This window comes from Pagrus pagrus (genome assembly GCF_965226575.1).
Source record: "Pagrus pagrus genome assembly, chromosome: 17".
NCBI classification, from domain to species: domain Eukaryota; kingdom Metazoa; phylum Chordata; class Actinopteri; order Spariformes; family Sparidae; genus Pagrus; species Pagrus pagrus.
In genome coordinates this window covers 13,109,668-13,130,007 of record NC_140201.1, presented here as the reverse complement: position 1 = coordinate 13,130,007, position 20,340 = coordinate 13,109,668, and the positions used below count along the sequence as shown (strand labels likewise).

The 20,340-nt window shown below is 43.0% G+C and overlaps 1 protein-coding gene across 4 annotated transcripts in view; it reads left to right on the top strand.

The window, feature by feature from the left end:
• Positions 1–19,199, top strand: part of dtnbp1b (dystrobrevin binding protein 1b) — a 32,462-nt gene extending 13,263 nt beyond the window's left edge. For 2 of the 4 annotated variants that reach the window (XM_084380237.1, XM_084380239.1), the window contains exons 2-4: positions 11,778–11,945; positions 15,392–15,535; positions 16,972–19,199. In XM_084380237.1, coding sequence (XP_084236363.1) covers positions 11,778–11,945; positions 15,392–15,535; positions 16,972–17,315 — 656 coding nt within the window. In that variant the 3' untranslated portion in view covers positions 17,316–19,199. Of the gene's footprint in view, positions 1–8,221; positions 8,486–11,777; positions 11,946–15,391; positions 15,536–16,971 lie in introns of those variants that run through there. The other 2 variants (XM_084380236.1, XM_084380238.1) reach the window with 2 other exon arrangements.
• The last annotated feature ends 1,141 nt before the right edge of the window (positions 19,200–20,340 follow it).

Below are 20,340 nucleotides of genomic sequence, written 5' to 3'. Positions count from 1 at the left end.
TGAAGCTGACCATCTGAACCGCACCACAGTATTATCCCATTGTGAAGAGCTTTAGCCAGTCCAGAATATCGCAGCTGCTTGAGTTAGATTGCAGAAAACACCTGAGGGCGTGTGTGCACTCTGGGTTCTTGTTTCCTGTTGTGTATTTCGGTTGCTACGGGGCCTTCTAGAGATTTTACCTCGCTCCTTGTGTGGATCAGATTGGTCAGGTTTCCTCATTTAGAAGGAAGCACGTGGTCATTACTACGCTACCCAGTGTTAAACAAGACATCACCCTTATCGGTGTGAGTAAACCTTGCTTCAAGGCACGCAATTAACCTGTTATAAAACGCCTCTCTCATCCTCACTTCCTCCTTCTTTCACCTCCTCGTTCAGCCGCCCATTAACAGTTCACAGAGGTTTTGGTGATGTAAGCTTTTTTAATTGTCTCCTGGGGAGCTGGGTAATTTTTAAATCTGTTTCCAGCAGTAAAGCATGACATAGCTGTACTGTACTGTATGTGCAGATGGTTAAAGCCTTTTGTGGAGATAATAAATTGTATCCAGTTCCGCCATAGTTCGATTCCTCGCTGTCAGGTGCTGAGAGCCCGTTGGCTGAACGCTGATTTATTTGGCAGCCCAGGGAGTCTTTCTCTCCCATATTTATCTCCGAGCACAGGGAAGAGTATGGGAAATTTAATTTTTCATTATTCATTAAGACACATTTAATCCCTGTTTGAAAGGATGGCTTTAGCTGCATTTGAATAGCAAATGAAGCAAGGACTGGAACTGCAAAATTTTGATTAGCTCAAGAATTCAATTTCCACACATAAGGTAACATCATTTATCACCCATGCCTCAAACATTAGCTACAGTGGGTGCTCAGTATAAAAGTGTATGGCATGTTCAGTGTCCTTGGAAGAATCGTAGCGTGCAGCCAGATTCAGTCGGACTCAGATGGCGTGAGCGAACACGAATAGGGTTCACGTGGGCAGCGCGTTCTGCTGGCAAACCCAAACGTCGTTTTTGAGCAGATTGTGTGGGGTGGGCGGCTCGACAGGCTTGTGGAGAGCTGAGCGACCTCTGAGAACATGTAGACCTCCCCTTTCCTCCTCTCTCTCCTCCATGGATGGACTCTCCAGCTCCCTGTCTCCTTCTGTCGTTGGTTATCAAGATATGGGTTTAAGGTCACAAACAATAATATTAGTGATGTAACGGCAGAACCCAGATTAATTGCAAAATTGAACCATTTTAATTATCAAGGATCATAAATCTATAAGGTTGGTAAGTTATACTAGTAACATCCTAACGGCAATCAATAAATCAGATGCTCTGACAAATAAAAAACAAAAACAAATACAGTATCTGTGGCGGTTGCAGACTCCTAATAAGCCTGCATGCACCGAAAGCAGAAGGTCTTAAAACAATATGGTTCCACCTCATCATCAGTCTCTGATGTACTGACGTCCACAAAACTCTCCTACAGATCCCTCTTGTTTGAGTTGCTGTGGTTGCACGAGGTCACCAAGTGTTGGCTCTGATTAATCCAAAGTGGCTTTTTGTCAGGCATGATTTAAACAACCTTCTAACTTAATCTGTACCTCCTGCTCAGTGTTAATGTACATTCATATAACCAGCTGATGCATTGTCCGGATATGTTCCCTGTATTTTAACGTGACCTTTCTAACCATCTGGCCCCTGCTGGTGTAAACTTGTTCCTCCCAGCTTGTCTGTTGTGTGACTGCGCGCTAACGTACACACGCGCTGTACGCTTGAATATACACATTTTAAAAAGGCCAGATGCCGGCAGCGATGGAAATGTTTTGAGGTAAATGTCAACTGGCAGTGGGAAGCAAAAAAAAAAAAAAATGTATATTCACGTTGCCTCCACAGAGTACATTTGGTCACATTCCCCTCTGTCAACTCCGCTTCAGGCCATTCTCCGCACAATATTGTGATTTTGAACCCGTCAGGACAAAACAAGCAGGCAGAAATTGCCACTCATCATAGAGCTGAAAAGAACAAGAGCTCACCATGTGCCTCTGCAGCAACAAAACAGTTTAGCTAAAGGAAAAAAAGATGACTTGAGAATGACTTGAATATCACTCCTTTATCACAAAGTTGTGGCGAAAAAAAGATGGGTACCTCAGATCATTTGGAATCACAAGACTTCCCTGCTGTGTCGAATCAGATTAAGTGTGGCAACATAGTAAAAGCACTCTGTCTGAGATGCAGGATGCAGTTATTGTCATCACAATGTGTCATATTATGTAACTGAGTGTGTGGTGATGTGCGCGTTTCGCATTTGCTGAGTTATACATCTTTGTTAGAGCATTTGCAACATCAACACCAACAGATTTAACTTAAAAATACCTAAAATATTCTATCACTGGACAGATATTTGATCAGATTTCATTTTCTTTGACTCAAGTTGCTGTTTTTTTCCCCCCTCACCTTAGCTGTGTTTATTTCCCACCTCATAAGGCTCTAACAGTTGATATTGCTGCTGCTTTGATTACTTTAGAGTTGAAACGCTCCGTTAGCCTCCTGGGTTTTATCAAATCTGGCTTTAAGCTCTTTAGATGATACAGACTGAGGCTGCATTTAAATCCCCTGCAGTGCATTCACTGTAAAATTGCCAGAATCTCCCCAGTGCTCAAGCATCAGCAGCATTAGAGCTGAGGAGAGGCCGAGGCAATATAGACAACCACAACTTATTTTTTTCACAGGGCTGACAAATGAGGGGTCTGATGTGGTGGTGAGTAGAAGATGTTTAAAGTTGTTTACTAGTATTTCACTTCACCCGTTAGAATCGCTCAAAGTTTAAGTTGCATTATATATTAGGGCATATTAGATTTACAGACTTGACCTTCACCCCTCTCACTTCTAATTGGTACATTCCTAATCCCACTGTACAGCCTTTCTTATGTGAATGGTTAGGCTGCTAGCTGGCACCTCTGTCTGTCAGGCCTAGTTGTGACCCTGTGTTCATGTGTGTGTGCAGTGGCGGACTCGGGATGTTTGAGCGGCAGGGGCAGAAAAAAAAGGGCACCAGCTCTATGAGGTGGGACACCACCGTGATACATTTACAGTGAAGAGGAGGGGTACCATAGTGGGCAACTGTTTTTTCGAACATCCAAGAGAGCACCTTCGCTGCCTTTTTTTAAACATGGCTAACCCCTGACGCATTAGCCGAATGTGTTCACATGTGGAATCGGTCAAAGGGGATTAAACGGATCACTCGGGGCTGTGTAATGGGCTATTACATTTGGTATGGGGTCTCTGACGCTGTATGGTATCATTTAACATGTAATCAGTCCTAATTTGTAATGAAAAATGCTCTGTCCTCCGGTGGTGTTCAGACTGTGAGTGACTTAGCAGGAAGGCGCCCTCCCACTGAGCCTCAACTTACATGTTGGTGAGCAGTTGCCTGGTTACATGTGTAGTTAGCAAAACTGGTTTAATGTGCGTTCTCACTCCCACTCAGATTAGACGACGGTTACTGACGGTCAGAGAGAGAGAAGCCGAGATGTACGCAGTCACGAATCAATGGTAACAAGCTCCTGACTTTCTTCTCGTATAAGTGCCCACATCTTTATCTTCACAGCACAGCTTCAAGCATTAACGACTGTATGAAGTGTAACTAAGCCTCTTCACTTACTGTTTCTAACACAATACATGATTCCAGATGGATCTGTGACTCGGTAAAAATAAAAGTCAACATGTTACTGCAGTATTCTCAGTATTTTATTGTATTCATTTCCACACAATGAGGCCCCTCTTTAGACACCCGTCATTGACTGCCGCATCACTGCAAACACTCATTTGATTACAAACCAGCGACAACTAGTTTCTGCACGCTTCCAGCTGTGAATACTTGGCACACTGAGTAACAATGGTGTTTGTACGCCACTATTCTTGCAGTATTAGTAGGCGTAAATTAACTCTAAATGTTTTAAATGTCTGTCCAAGAGACACTGTTTTAGTATGGAAGGACACAGCTGGGAATAAGACTCACTCTATGTATAAAAATGACTGGATGTACTGTTATCTCGGTTATCTCTGGTCTTTATTTTATGTATTCATAACACTGATGCCTGAGATTAAGATAAATAAGCTGTAATATAAGTGTGTGGTAAGCAGTGTGGTAATAAGTTCTTGTCCTATTAACATATTTGACTCTTAGCTGGTCAAGTCAGATGGAAGTGCAATCACAATATGTTATTTTAATACATTTTATATTGGTTATTGGTTCAATTATAAGGTTATTTAGCTAAAGTTATGTAGGGAAACAATAACAATTTATTCAGTCATGAAAATGAAAAATGTGTTTATTAAATAAAGAGTTGTCAGGATTTTTGATTTAGATTAGTATATGAAAAAGGTAGATGTATATAAATGATGATAAATATAGGTCATGAAGAGCGACAACATGAATAATAATCTCTATATAAGTGAGCATATAGCCTGTTCTTGTTACAAACAATGTTGTATTTATATACTTTCTATATATTTTTATGGCAACTTTGGAAGATAAATAAATAATAACCACAAACCCCAAAGAAATCGATTGCCCTCTATTGCTGTAAGGTCAAGGAGAACATGAAGGCAGCACAAACTGTGTGCACACAGTGCATGTAGTACACAGTGCTGCCCAGTCTGCACTGCAGCCCTCCTGCTGTCTCTTTAATGCTGCAGTTTCAAACACAACTCACAAACTCTGAAACAGTAAAATATACAACAGCCACACTCCTCTCTTTGTCTTTAGGGGCCTTCAGTTATCAGAACCTGGTCATTTCATTTTCACATGGTTTCAGTCTGAATCTGAATTTTAAAAGAAAGTTCACATCAGTTTCTTGTTTCCATGTAAATTAGAACAAAGTCACGCCAGCAGCCATAGAGGAAGATTTTACAATAACATTTCTTCAGCGCTGCAGAGAAGCACCGTATATGTTTTGTTCTTGAAAACGTCACCAAAATCAACAAAGAGAGAAATAATTGTAGTTGCAGTTTCAATCTTGGATCCCTGAGGCGAGAGTTCTTAAGAAATCAAACTTTTACTACAAAGTACAACGATAACACCAACATGCTGAGAGGCTGTTGGAGGCTTAAAATGAGATGTAAAGTGTTCCAACCATGCGCTAATAATACAGTAGCTTAATGATTTTGTCCATCTCGAACTAAACCAACTCTCTCCCAGCCCTCGCAGGCGTTTCCTTGAGTGATTTTGTGAGTGTGTGAACTTAACAGCTGATGTTTTGCAGACTGAAAAAGCCTGGACGGAAACAGGCTGAAGCTGCCACTGCTGCGGCTCGACAGACGGAATGAAAACAGACAGGTGTTATCGACAGGAAAGAAGAAACAGACCATGAAACAAGAACAGTGCATGTGGGGGGGACGTTTGAGCTGTCGAGTGTGGGCTGCATGTGGTGTGTGTTAGTGAACCACAGAGCGAGAGGATGATCGGTTTGAAGATGAAGTCGTTGTAAGGCCGGCGCATGTACATTTGAGTAGCTATATGCACATTAACTTGAGACTAACTGCAGCTAATAAGGTCATTACAAGTTCAGGTTCTGTTTTTGTGTGTAATGCGCCTCGTCACCTGCGCACGCTTTAAGTATGTCTCATTTGCACAGGCACTCCAATTCAGTCATGCATATTTTGCCACATAACATGCAAGTAATTTGACGTGTGTGTGCGACAGGGAGAAAGAAACGATTGTGTGTGTGTTATTTACAACACGGGGGCTGCCTTTGGCGGAAACCTGAGCACTTGAGAGATATAGCGAGGCGGACAGAATCTAAAAATACCACGGCTGAGTGAGCAGGGGCTTAAGAAGAAAAAGAAGAAGAAGCAGTGGCTGTCTCCACTGTCAAGCCTGACTCTTGGTCTTCAGGGCTGCGCGCTGCTGTCTCAGAATGAAATATTAGGACTTTATAAGCAAACGGAAACAAATCCATCTGAGACCAGACAGCTAATTTAAAGTGACGGGTAGAACAAGGGGGGTTTGGATCAGCTATTGGAACGTTTGATCTGTTTGGTGAGTCAGAGTGATGTAAAGTGTATGAAACGGCTATAATGAGATCGTGGATGGGTTGTTTGAGCATTAATCATAATAGGAAAGAAAGCTAATTGAGCTCATGAGGGATGAGTATTACAGTTTCCACAGTTTTTGTTGACAAATTAAAAAAAACCTTAAAAAATATTGTGCAGGGCCCTGTTTACAGAAACTTCTTCAGTCTAAAGTGTCAGTTTAGGATGACATTTAGGATCTTTGACATTACAGAAACATGATTCCTAGCTGCATTTAACAAAGAAATATGTATCCGAATTTCCTACACTAGGAATCCTGTGTTGGGATGGCAATGGACCCTGTCCTTAATTCAAAATTACTGCCAGAAATGGCAGCACCTCTGTTCTTAGGTCTGCTTGGGGAAAGGCATGAGTGTCAAACCAAAATATTATGATTGAAAGGCTAATCGACTGTAAGAGAAGGCTAAACTGATATTAGCCTGTTGGAGGAGCTAACATTGATGTTAGCCGATTAGCTTTAAATTTCCCAGACCGTCTCGTCCACCAACTCGCATCAGATCTAAAACTGAATGCCGGTCTTTTCATCTCCACTACAGCGAGCTAGCTAGCTAATGACAACTAAAGTGTCATAGCCATTGTCATGGATACAGGAAGTCTTTTGCCCATTCTCAACACAGACCAAGTAATCAAGTATGCAGTTATAGTAAGGATATCTTGAGATAAGATGCAAGGTTTGAGATAGGATGGGACGCTGCCATAAGTTTGGAAATTGCTTCTGTAATAGGGAGATAGAATTTTTGCTATCTTTGAAACTTGTAAGATAAGTTAGTAAACTTTTCTGTATGTTTTTTTTTTTTTTTTTTGCAGTGTCTCAGAGTGAATTCAAGGCAGCACAGACCTTGACATCACTTACAGCGTGCTGTATTCCAGTGTTTAAACATTTTCAGACCCATTCAGCCTCTACTTGAAGGTCACATCCTGTGGCTGTGTCCCTGTCCTCTCGTCATCTCTTTTTCCAAGAATGACACACGGGTGACAGCGTTTACCTCCCTACGCATCCTGCCTCTCACCGCTCATCCGACTTCCTGTCTCTGTACCTCACATACACAAACAGCCTCAAAGGTCCATTTACATATCTAATACGGTCTACACACACAAACAACGGCGCTAGTCCTGGGCCTGAGTGCAGGCATTAAAGGCCGCCCGTCCATCCCTCATTTGTCCAGCGAGGCTTCAAACATAACCTTCTCTCCATTGGCACAGCATATAGCGGCACCTGATCTGTGAAGTACACTACAAAGCGTAAATGACTGTGGACCGGGCTCAGCGGTGACTTGAATTGGCTGTTGATGACTCATAAAACGATATATTTCCATTTGAAAAGGGGGCTGTTAGTGTTGCTTGTTATTTACGGTCACTTAAAGGGAGTCTAACTCGGTATTCTTTATATCTGAGAACCCTTAAATGACATCCTGAAAGAGCGCTAATTAAGACGGTGTAAAATAAGAGGTTCAGAAATCCCAGACGAAAAGGAGCCTCGAATGTCCTTGAAGAAATAAAATTAGCTCCTGTTTCAAGAGAGCCCAAATTAGCGTCGCCTGTACAAAAGAGATGCGGTGACCAAGCTCGCATGATGAACACTTAACTGTAAGATTAGCATTTTTGCTCTGTGAGCCAAGCTGTGAGAAGATGACACCATTTAGTCAAATCCAAAGCTCGCGTTGAATCCTTAAGACTTGAATTGCCCTTGATGGCGCGTTTCCTCTCTTCCTCGTCAGCTGCAGTTCTCAGCTACTTCTCTCGCTACACAATAGCTGCAAATAAAGAGCAAAGCTAGGCAGGCTGGGTCTCTGCGCTTCTATATGTGGCCACACATTTACATATCGCATGAGAGAACATTCACAGTTCTGCTTTGGTCACAGACACCAGCTCACACAGCAGAGCGATCACACACTGCACTTGTATAAGTTCATCAGCAGGTAAATGCTCCTTTGCTTGTTTATTTTACGAAGTGGGTGCATAAAAAGAAGCACACACAGGTGCACGACCACCCACACATCTACATACGCAACCGAGCACACACCCTGACACACCAGCTTGTTTCCTGTGGCTTCTGCTTCCTGCATTCGGAGGAACACGTACCAGACGCTGTTCTGCCGCTGACAACAGAGATGAGCGTAATGACATTAAAAGTCTCATTTCGTATCGATCCGTCTGCACAAATAGCCATCTGAGCAAGCAGAACAAGATTATTTAATGCAATTTCTGTTCTTTTTATTTCCCCTGAGTTTTTGGGTCACGCAGCGGAGAGGTGAGAAGGAGAGCAGACGACTCTTAGTGAGTACATGTTGGGTACTGTTGCCTGCTGAGCGCGACAGAAACAGCCTCTGAGGGCACATCATCCCTTTTTTTTTGGGCCTGTATGATGATTGCGGGAACAGACACGACAAGTAACTCAGCGAGTACAAACTCAGGTAGTACACCAGATTTTCTTCAGTTCTCAGTTGAAAGTCATTTTTGAAAGCATAAAAGTATCAGATGAAATTCATTGCTTAATATCTTCATTACGTTTCTCATGAAGGAATTTCTTCTTTGGGTTAATTTTAGCACAGCTTTGGGTTGTGGCAGCTACTGCACAAGCACCATTAAGAAACATTTGTCTTTGTAATTGAATAATGTCACTTCAATGAACATCATCTGCTGTGACTAGCATAATGCAATTGCCTTAGCCCTGATGACTCATCACCAGATGTGTGTGTGTGACTTGTCCATACGAATCAAGTCGCACAAGACTGTCTTAGGAGGTAATGTGAGCATTTGTATTCACACGCATCTATGGTATATCTGTACGATTGTATTAACTGTACAGCGTGGCCTGCGAGGATGGAGTTTGTCGGACTTAATGACTCTCGCACTAAAAGTCATCAGCGCAAACTTAATCCTGCGGGCTAAATATGAGCGTGGGCTAAAAATAGTCCCCTGTAGCTACAGAAACGTGCACAGCAGGATATGGTTGTCTGGTAGAAGATGATGAAGAAAAGACCAAAAGAAGGAAGGAGAGATTAGAAAGAAAAGGATATAGCATAAGAAGAGAAACGTATGCGACGGAGGTTTTATGTCTGAGCCTGGAGAGATTAAAAAAAGATCATCAGTAAAGGCAGAAAATGACAATCAGCTGAGGGAAATGCTTAATGCTTTGTTTAGGTTAAGAGGCTTTCAAGGTAAATTTGAAACCAACGTTTTATTGTTCATATTTAAATCATTTAGGAAGCGACTTCTTGGTTTGTATATAGGTTTGACGGAGAAAGGAAGGACATATTTAGGCATGGAGACTGGCAGACACACAGATGGGCAGTGCACTCAGCAGCTACATAGATGGTCTAAATAAATCGACGTCTCGGGCTAATGATGGATTGAGAATTTGATTAGAGACAGAGAGATAAAGAGGCATGATCTAGCTCTATCATTAATGCTGTCTGTCCGCAGACCCTAATTATAGCTAAACACACTGGCCTCTCTCTCCCTCGCTCCCTCTCCATCTAACCCCACACAATGCTTGACAATCTGAACAAAGCTTCCCTGAGGCCCCCTAATCTAATAGAGCAGTCTCTACAAGACATCCACACACACACACCAGCCAGCCAACAGAGAGGGTAAGGACAGAGTCAGGAGGGAAAGATGAGGGAGTGATGTAAAAAAAAAAGAGAGAGAGAGGGGCAGTCAGATAGAGGAGATAAATTGGGCACTGAGTGAGGAATAACACACAGAAAGAGCTTTTCTTTCCCCCCCGTCTCCAAGGGCTCTTGGTTTGATGTTTATCATGAGGCGAGCTCTGGTGGGACCTCATTGTTCCCTTCTTTGTGTGAGCGTGTGTGTGTGTGTGTGTGTGTGTGTCCATCTGCTGCGAGCTCCTGCAGGGCCCAGCCTATTTTATCAGGATTCTGGTCTGTGTAAGAGTGCCCACTCTGATCCTGCAGTAGAGTTAACACTCCCGAAAGCCAGTGTATTGATTTTGAGGGGCTGGTGAACACAGAAGAGAGGCAGAGAATGGTGCAGAGCCGTGTAAGACGGGCAGCACAAAACAGTCGTATGGAGGTAATGTTCAAATCACACCAGACCGCTGACCAATCACTGACCTCCGTGTGTGTGTGTGACTCTGTGACTCTGTCCTCTATCAGTCTGCCAGCATCTTTGGCTCTGTTTGTCAGGTTGCTGTCTGCACGCTGACAAGCTTTCACCGTTGTTTTTATCATCAAGTAAGGAAACGCAGTTTGATTTTAATTAAATTCTGAAGCCAGACTTGCGCAGGAGAGAAACGGTTCAGTGGAAAGGAGAAAAAAGAGGAGGAAGTACAGGTTATTGTATTGCAGTGTAGTATTGTATACAAGTATTGTCATTAGTGCACCTTTTGACACTTCACAACACACAGTTTTAATTGACCACTTCACACTCTGTGTTGGCATCAAGACCACACAGCATTTAATTGGTTCAGGTCATATCTCCTACATAGAATCCCCTCCATTCCTTTCTCAGATGCTAATTGCTCGCCGTGAAGTTTGAATGGTCCGTTGTTTTGTGCGCCGCGTTTTGTGCTAACCGGACGGGCCAGATGGTTTGTTTCACAAATCCATCTGGGAAAATGCCGCTGGAAGCTGTTTGGAAAAAGGCAGGCACTTTCGAAGAAATCTTGTCAGGTGATTGGATGAACAATCTGTCTATCACAGCCAATACTGGCTGATTTTAACCAATCAGATCAACAATAGGAGAGCTCTGAGCTCCCCAGCTCTGAGTGCAGTCAGCGTTACAGATGCTAGCAGCATCTACGCTCACATCTCGCTCACATACGTCAGACATTTAATATGTTGTGGCCTGGCTTCTGCCACAGGAGTTAGACTCATGACTGGCCTTACATAATGCTGCCATCTATCAGAGGGAGACAAGAAAACTAAAGAGACACAGACTCCAGGCTGCAGCTGTGCTCACACACACACACACACACACAGTGTTTCTCTATCCGCAGGGTCATGCTTTCTATCACCCCGTCTCTTCAATATGCTCCTCCCTCTACCGCCCGGTCCACACACACTTCCCAGATGTCTTAAACCGCCAGCCAGAACAGGGCCAAGTGCACAGTTCAGACCCATCATATCTGCCCTTGAGTATTGCGCGGACCAATCAGAGCCCAGTAAATACATTGTCAAGGCCAGGGCACCTTTAAGCATCACTGTTCAGCATGGACTAATGAATGAATGACCGTGTAATCTTTACATTTGAGAAAGAACACAACAAACATAGCAGGCAGTCGTTTTCCTAGACAGCATTGATGACCCCCCCCCCTCACGACTGAGGATACAGACGGCAGAAGAGAGACGAGTCGATTTCATGAAGAGACTGCAGAAGAGGGGGATCCGTGTGTGAGACTTCAGTGATGGTGTTTGGTCCATCCTGTGCTCCACAGAGAAGACAGAATCACTGAATGTTAATGCTGTGGAGACATTGTTCTGCTTCAGCAAACATTATCCGCAGTTCTGTTTCACAGCACTTATTAATTTCAGATCAAATCATTTTGGTCATAGAAAATTGTACAGGAGTTGGTTTTAACTGTATTCAAAAAAGAGGCGATGCTTTCACCATCCTTTCTGTATTTCTTATATTACTAAGTGTCCATATGCTTCTCAAACTGCAGTATTCGGCAGGTCCTTCTAGTTTTCCATGTTTTCAGAACCTCCAACTTTACAAACTTTCTTCTCTCTTTGTTTTTCCTAGTGGAGCTGGACGCGGAGCATGCACAGAGGGTCCCCGGGGCAGAGCAGGGAGGACTCCCGACCCCTCAGGTCAAGCTGAAAGAGAGGCAGAAGTTCTTTGAGGAAGCATTTCAGCAAGACATGGAGCAGTACCTGTCCACTGGCTACCTGCAGATCGCTGAGAGGAGAGGTGAGAAGGATGAGCGCTGAGGTCAGGAGCTCTACACAGATCACAGTAACGCTCTTTGAACATATTTAAACAGCTTGAAATATAACATTTCTTTTGGTCCGAGGCCTGCGAGGGAACAGGGAAAGTGTTGAGGTTTAGGTTGTGGCGTCTGTAACTAATCCGAGGGTGAATGCAAACCATCCAGCATTCAAATGAATTAATTCGAGCGCCCCGATAGCATCAGCCGAAACCTTCACACTTCGACTGCATATCACAAGATTGAGCCGTAATAGCTTTCTGCAGCGAGGCTCCACGCTCTGAGTGCCCGTCGCTAAACACACAAGTAGAGCCATTACTTTGAAAAATGCCACAGCACCGTACAAATGTAGTCTTCCACTGGGATTGTAATAGAATCCTGCTGCAGTTTACCCCATATATTACTGCCTGTGCCAAAATACCCAAAGGATGTGCTGAAACGAGGGGCTGCATGAGATCTGCACCCTGCACTCAAAGATGGATTGGACTCTCCCGGCCCAGAGTTTGTAACGTGATTTTTCTTCCTCTTTTCCTCATCTGTCCTGCTCCCTTAATCCTCTTGAAGTGGCTTATTAGAGAGGATTGTGGAGCAGTTAGGAAGGAGGAGAGATGGAGCGAAAGGAAAGAGACTTAAGGAGAGGGAGAGGGAGAGGACATGAGAGTTTTTTGTTTTTTTTCACGCAGTGTTTTCCATGACAAAAACAATCACCGACGCCAGGTTTGAGGTGCAGAATGAAATCTTCACAGCTCATTATCGAAGGACTATTCAGAATGCTGCGCAGCCTGCATTCATTCATGGTAAAATACAGAACAGACTAGATGTTTACATTTAGCCTTCACACTCGAAATGATGTTATTCACAGCACAAAGGCAAGCATGTGGGCCGCTCGACAGAAATGAATTAGAATAAACCAGCCATAATTGCTATAGGAATATCTGTAATCAGTTACAGAGGAGGCTCGCATCGTAAATCTGGTGAAACGCATCTGAGAAATCACGCGACAGAATGAAAGCTTGATAGAATAAAGCACAATGTGGCTCATTATCCCTAACGCAGCTACAAATCCCCACAGCAGGGCGGCGCCACTGAAGAGCAAGATAGAGAGCGAGAGAGAGAGAGAGAATGAACTGCAAGGATATAGTCAAGAAAACGAGAGGAAGGGCTGCGGATGTTATAAGCCACTGAGCCATCAAAAGAAGGTCTCAAGGGTCTTATACACACACTCTATTTCACACACACACACACACACACACCCTATTTGCAATCTCACTGCAGGCAAAAACAAGTCCTTCCCAGCAGGGGGAACCTTTTAGGCAAGGTCACAGCGGGGCTAAAAGAAGAACATGTTGGATGCAGTCACATGGAACTGATGTTCTCAACGCAGCGCTTTCTCGACCAAGGCTTTCACAACCTAGCCGTACTGTTGGTTCAAGTGTATCTGCGAGTGTGTGTGTGTGTATGTGTGTGTGCAAGTTTGTTTATTTTGTTCATGTGCTTAAGAGACAAGTCCATTTGGGGCCAAAAACTGAATCCTCCGTACTAAGTCATATGAGGCAGAATAGCTGCTATGTGGCGGTAATTGCGGAGCTGACAGCGAGATATGGAAATGGGTGCATACTGAGAAGTCATTAGTGAGCGTGAGAGTTTCTCTAAGATGTGTCACAGGAAACGCACAGAGAAAGAGATGAATGTTTATGTTAGTGGAACAGTGAATAAAATGTGTGTGGAGGAGTGTGTACGTTTAAATAATACATCACCATTTTTTTGTGTGTGTAGGCATTCAGTTCATCCAGGTTTGTGTTTATACATCACAGTCAGTTTGTGTAACGTTCATGCAGATGACTTGCCAAAGTTGAGTGATCTCAGAATATGACACTCATCTGTGTGTGTGATCTTTTTTGTATTTGTGTAGCTACTAGAAGGACGGGGAGACTTTTGGGGCGGCCTCCACAGGAAATAACATTCCCCTTCTTTCTCTCTTTCTTCACTCTTCTGCTCTCCCTCCCTGTGCCGCCCTCCTCTGCTCTCCTCATTTCCTTGAGGTACGGTAGCCAATGGCATCTTCTCTCACCGCTGTGCGCCGACCAATCATCTCCCTTCTTCCTCTCGTGCTCGCAACTCTGCCCCCCACCCACCCTGCTTCAGAAACCCATTCATTCACTCGCTCATCCATCCCCACAGTGCACTGATTGGCTGTTTGTGGAGCATGCAGCACATCGTGACAGCTAACCGAGGGGAGGGGGGATTGTACTCCTGCAAGGCGGTGAATCCAGGACTGTAGGAGTTAGCATGTTAGCTAGCTGCTGTGTAAGGGTTTCTAATTATTTTGTTTTGTACTGTTTAATAAACCAACACAAAAAAGCGATTGGTTAAGTGTTGATTCTCCTATTTTTATTTTATTTTATTTTTTTGGTAAACCGTGTTAATAAGCATGTTAAAAAAAATATGTCATCATTTGACCAGGTCAATCTTTAATTAAATTTTACAGCCCTGAAATATACATGTGGGTACCATGAGGATTGGCATTATTCACTTCTTACTGTTAATCCCAATCAGTTCAGCTGCTGTAAAGTGGATATGCACATTTGAATTCTCTTTCAGGAAGCTCTTTGACACTGAGCCACTGAGATCTGTCCGCTCAAAGGACAGGCTCGTGTGTTTTTCTAGTTTTTTTTAAAAACAGTGCTCACATGCCAATATTTACATTGAAAGAGATATCGTTCACTACGAGTGTCCCTTCATACTAAATATTAAAGCTATGTATATAAAGCTAATCCACTGGGTCATCACTTCCATGGATAGTGGGAGTAAATTTAGAAAACGGCGGGGAAGTTTGTTTGTTTGTACTACCATAGTGGTTACTGTTTGTAACTTTAAAATAATTGTTTAGCCATTTAACGACATGTTTTGGATGTGACAGTAAAGCACAATATTACACAAACATAAAGAGGGGATGCTGCACGAAAATAGAAGAACAACCCACTCTGTTGGCTGTTGTCTGACTATTACAGACTGCTGAAGCTTCACGTTAGCTTTAGCTGAGCTGATTGTCACTATGATAGGACGACTCTACCATGTACTCTTTCAGTGTACACATGGGCATGCGAGCGTTAAAATAAACTTGGGAACCCATCCTTTATGATACTATAGATGTTGCTTGTCACCTTCATATGCAGCTTCCCACTGCCAGTCCATTATTTGTTGTAATGCTTTGGATCGTACAGTAAACAAACTGTCCCTACACAGGCTTACCCATTTCAAATGCCATCCAGCTTGAATGTGCCCATTTGCTTCTGCTCTGCAAATTTTGGATCAAAACAAAAAACGTCAAAGCGCCTCTCTTCCTGGACTCAGCCCCTTGCTGCTGCTGCCCTTTTAATGATTCATTCCTGTGTGAGGCTAATATCTCGCTTTCCCGTGTCGTGTCCAGAGCCAATAGGAAGCATGTCGTCCATGGAGGTGAACGTGGACATGCTGGAGCAGATGGATCTGATGGACATGTCTGACCACGAAGCCCTGGATGTGTTTCTGCACTCTGGGGGAGAGGACAACAGTGCTGCTTCGCCTGTCACGGGTAGGTATCTAACTTATTTCTTTCAAACTATAAAAACTCATAAGGCAGTCAATTACTGAAGTTAAATAACTTCCTACAGCTGATCCATATCGAAGAACTCACTAAGGCAGAAATATGTGCCTCGAAAGATTGACAAGAAGTGTTTAGGCACGATGCACAAACACCATCTGTCCACATCTGCCTGGGAGATGTCACAGTGAACAACCTACAGCATCTGACTGACAGCTCGTCTCCAACTAAAAATAATTTGATGCAATAAAATCTCTGCTACAGTTCGTACGTCTGTCGGCAGCTGAACTCGCCCAAATCCTTGCAAGACTGCATAAATAAACAAAACCTAGGAAGTCGTTCCCACAACTAGAGCAGTGCCCTCCTTTTATTTGTAGCTATCTAAGAAGTAAATAATGGATAATAAATAATAGAGTTGTTTTTAAGAGAAAATGGTTCAATTCCCCAATGACCTGTACTAACGCTGTAAGGAGGGCGGCCATCAATTTCAAGCCAGAGTTGAGTGGTCCTGATGGTACCACTGCAGCATTACTTGAAGGGGAATTCTGGTATTACTAAACCTGGGCCCCATGTTTCAGTATTTTGGTGTGTAAACCATCTTGGTTCATCTTTCCACTCTTCCAACAATCACCAACTCTGGTTTGGTTGAAATAAATCCTTAACTCACCGTGTTAGATGTGAAAATATCAGGAGAGAGGTGAGAGAGACTGGATATCAGAGAAGATGGAGGGGAAAACGGCATGTTGAACCAGAATATTAACCATCGAGCACAGTGAATGAAGGGTTTCTGTCGACCAAACCAGAGTTGGCGATTGTTACAAAGACTAACAAGGACAATTTTTGAGAGTTTTATTTAATTTCTGTCAACCTCGGATGAAGGATGTTAAAGTTTCGGTTTTGTAAAAGAAGTCTGGTGGATTTGGCGAGAGCAAAATAGCAGCTTTTTTCTCTTTATACTTTGGTTAAACCAAAATCAAAAGGTCTGTCTCTGTAGGGATCGACTCCATATTGTTAACAGGCACTTAGAAAAACAATATGAGCCTGTCAAAGGCAAAAACAAGCACTTCAAAGGTCCAGTCCGTAGCATTTTTGTTATCTTCAAATGAGCCTTTTATATCTACAGAGGGAGCGGGTCCTCTTCCATGGAGTCCCGCATGTTGCTCACTGCTAGATGCCACAAAATCCTACATCCAGCAACCTTAAAGTGGGCATATTTTGACAGTAAAGTTGCCCACAAGGATTACATTGCACTCTGTTGAGGCAGTCTGCTGGACCAGTTCCAAAACGTTTTGTACCTTTCATTCATTTTGGCTCCAAAATATGTAAACATGAGGCTTAGGTTTAAAAAGACCGGAATTCCCCTTTAACCCCCTTCCTATACTGGTTTTTAGTCTGAATCTATCTAAGTGACTCCTCTTGTCTCCCAGGTCCAGATGTGGAGTCCTTCACCACAGAGATCAGTCTCCAGGTTCCCACCCAGGCTGAGCTACGCCACAAGCTTTCTTCCCTTTCATCCACCTGCACCGACTCAGCCAGCCAGGACACGGAGGCCGGGGAGGAGGATGAGGAGGACGAGGACGAGGAGACAGAGCAAGGAGGAGGAGGAGGAGGAGGAGGTGGGGGTGTCGGAGGAACAGGTGGAGGGGGAAGGAGGAGAAGGCCCCCTGTTGTGGTGGCCCTGGACGAGGAGGAGGTGCATCCCGATACGGCGTTGGTGGACCGAGAGGACCAGACCAGCAAAGACTGTGATGAGAGCAGGCCGAAGGTTTGAGGAGGGACGGACTGGATTTAAACACAAACACGCAACACAAACACACACAGAGCTGTGAATCAAACTCAGATATACAACAATATTGGCTTCCTTCTCAAATCCCATTCAAAACACATGAGAGAAAATCACTGAGGTTGCACTAACTGCCACATTACCTTGCCTTAAAAGACCACTGATGTGAGTTTATTAATTCTAATTGATCCCTGTAAAATAGGTTTGAGTTCCCTTTAGCATACTAATATCGAATGGCTTAACATGTACCTGTGTTTGTGCATGTTGAGACCAGGAGAGGCCTGTTACTGATAACTGAAACAGACATAGACACTAAAATCATCCATGGGTCCCTTTTTCAGTTCATGCTCCGTGCTAACACTTGTTGAGCATGAATATACAATATGTTTGCAACATAGTGTTGAAACTTTAGCAGAATAATAAATATATGGTGTTGTTTTGTATCGCAGGCCACACAAGTGAAATCATGTTTTCGTCACTGAAAGTAATATTCTTTGGACTGTATTTTATCACCCAAATTAAGGCCACGACAGGACATATCATCGTCAGAAATGTGTTTTACAAACCCAATGTAATAGAGGTGAAAGAAAGTGAAATATTGTTTTTAATTCTTGAAGCCACCAAAATTACATTTAAAACGTCTTTGCAAGGGTCTTGCAAGAACTGTTGTTGGATCCATAGTAATGCTGATTGCAAACGCTAAATAATTATCTGCAAGGGGCACATGGATGAGTTTTTCTTGATTTCAAGGTCCATTGTGTAGGATTAAGGGGAATCTATTGGCAGAAATTGAATATAATTTTGATAATTATGTTTTAATTTGTGTATAACTACCTTTAATATCTACATGGGGAGCTCTTCCTTGGAGTCCACCATGTTTCTATAGTAGCCCTGGATGGACAAACCAAAACTGGCTCAGCAGAGGGCCCTTTGCATTTTTTGAATGCACGAGAGGTGAGGCGAGGTGTATTGAGTTGGTTGTAATCTGCAACATTACACCTGGATGCTGCTAAATCCTACACACTGGACCTTTAATTGATAAGCTGAACCCACGAAGCTTGTTGCATTTCTTTAGCTGGTTTATGAGCTAGATTCTGCAGTGTTTCAACGTAAACTATCTATTAGATGATACTTTAGTGCCATTGGCTTTGTTAACATGGTTACTAACTGGCAGTGTTATATACCACATAGTACTGTACAGCCGACAGACTGGTGGAGTTCAGGTACCTGGATATCAGTGGTTTAACAGACACACACACGGACACACACACACACAAACACACAGGAGAGTTCCCCATTGCCATTCCTTTGACCAATAATATTTGGGTGAACTTCTCTTTTTGAACAAGGACCAAATCCCTGTTTGGACTGTGTGCTATGCACTGGACAAGACCCAGAAGGTTTAACTGTATCCAGATTTTTTTTGTACAGAAATGTTGACATTTGTGCGATGTGACAGCATTACTCCTTCCTTTCTTTTCCCCTGCCTACAGTTTATGACTTGTTGGTAATAAATGTTTCTCCCCCAGCATTGTTTAATTTTCATCTAAGCATTTCAGGAGCATGTTAAAGAATGAAATGTGAGCAGGATTCAGGGTTTGAGCATGTTAACAGCCCCTGTGCGCTCACTGTTGATTTACAGCCCGGCCCGAGCTCTTTACGCATGGAAAGCGGACACGCTGAGGGAATGTATAGATGGACAGAGCGTTCTGCAGGAGAGGAAAACGTCTATGAAATACAGTGGTTTTCTCTTGGGGGGATAATATTTTACTATGTAAACATTCATTATTACAGTTTAATGTTTTCTGACTGAAACATGAGGAAAAGCAATACTAGTGTTGTGTGAGAGTAAATGGCATTTCAAGGCTGAGAGTGCACGTGTTGGTTCATTGTGAAAAGTAAACTGCTCATGTCGATGTGTGACAATCACTCCGGTGCACTTTAATTAAGGTTACCAAGAACTACAGGGTCCTCCAACAGGCTGCATGTACAACGTGTGAAAAGAGTGTTAAGCTTTGTGCTGAATGAACATGAGAGCACGTCCCACACCTGCTGCTGTTCACCATGGAAGTGGATCATGTCACGGTACAGCCTTTTTATTTGTATTATAGTGAATTTCCTCACTTACCTCTATAGGTATCTGTCTAGCAGTGCAGATAGTTTGGGGTTCATTTGCCTGGGGTTTGAAATGCCAGGATTTCTGCTTTAAGATCCATACAGGAAAAAGATCCTTGGGAGTTTGTTGAGTGCTCACAGCATTAAAACATGAAAAACACCTAGTGCTATTTTCCAAAAATGTCACAGATCTACAGGCTTCAGCATCAAGTTTTAATTGGAACAATGTTCTACTAAATAAAAACCCAAAAGAAAAACTCCAAGGCACTCTTTGTCCTGTTAAAATGCCAATATTTACACGGCATGGCCATTTTAGACCTTAAACAAGGTTTTTTTAAGATGAACAGCACACACACAACAATAAACACTCTCACACACATGCACTCCCTGAAGAGGAACGAGGATAAAGGAGTTTAGAGAACCTGGCTGAGTTTTTGTTTTTTTTAGAAGGTCTAACATGACAATAAAGGCATTTAAATAGTTCAAAAAGAGTTTTTCTTGTGATTGTTACATTACCTTTACAGTAAGGTCTGTGGTCGCGCAGATGATCGTGGCTAAATTAGGCAACTGTCAATTATTTTGATTATTGGTTAGTAACTTGATTAGTCTACAACAGGGGTCGCCTGCAAGGCACCTAGACCAACTCCTAATACATGTAACCTGTTAAATGTATAACAGTGTTTCCCACACATGTACTTTACTTGGGTGGGTGATGTCTTGATTCTTTTAAAATGCCTGAAGTGATTGCCAAAACAGTCGCCGATTCATTTTCTGTCCTTCTGAATTTATTTCAGCTGTAGACCAGGTACCACTAGAGGTGATCGACAAAAGGAATTTGGATAAAAATCGCCCTTTATGTCGCCAAAATACTCAAACTCCACCTGATAAATCTGCATTA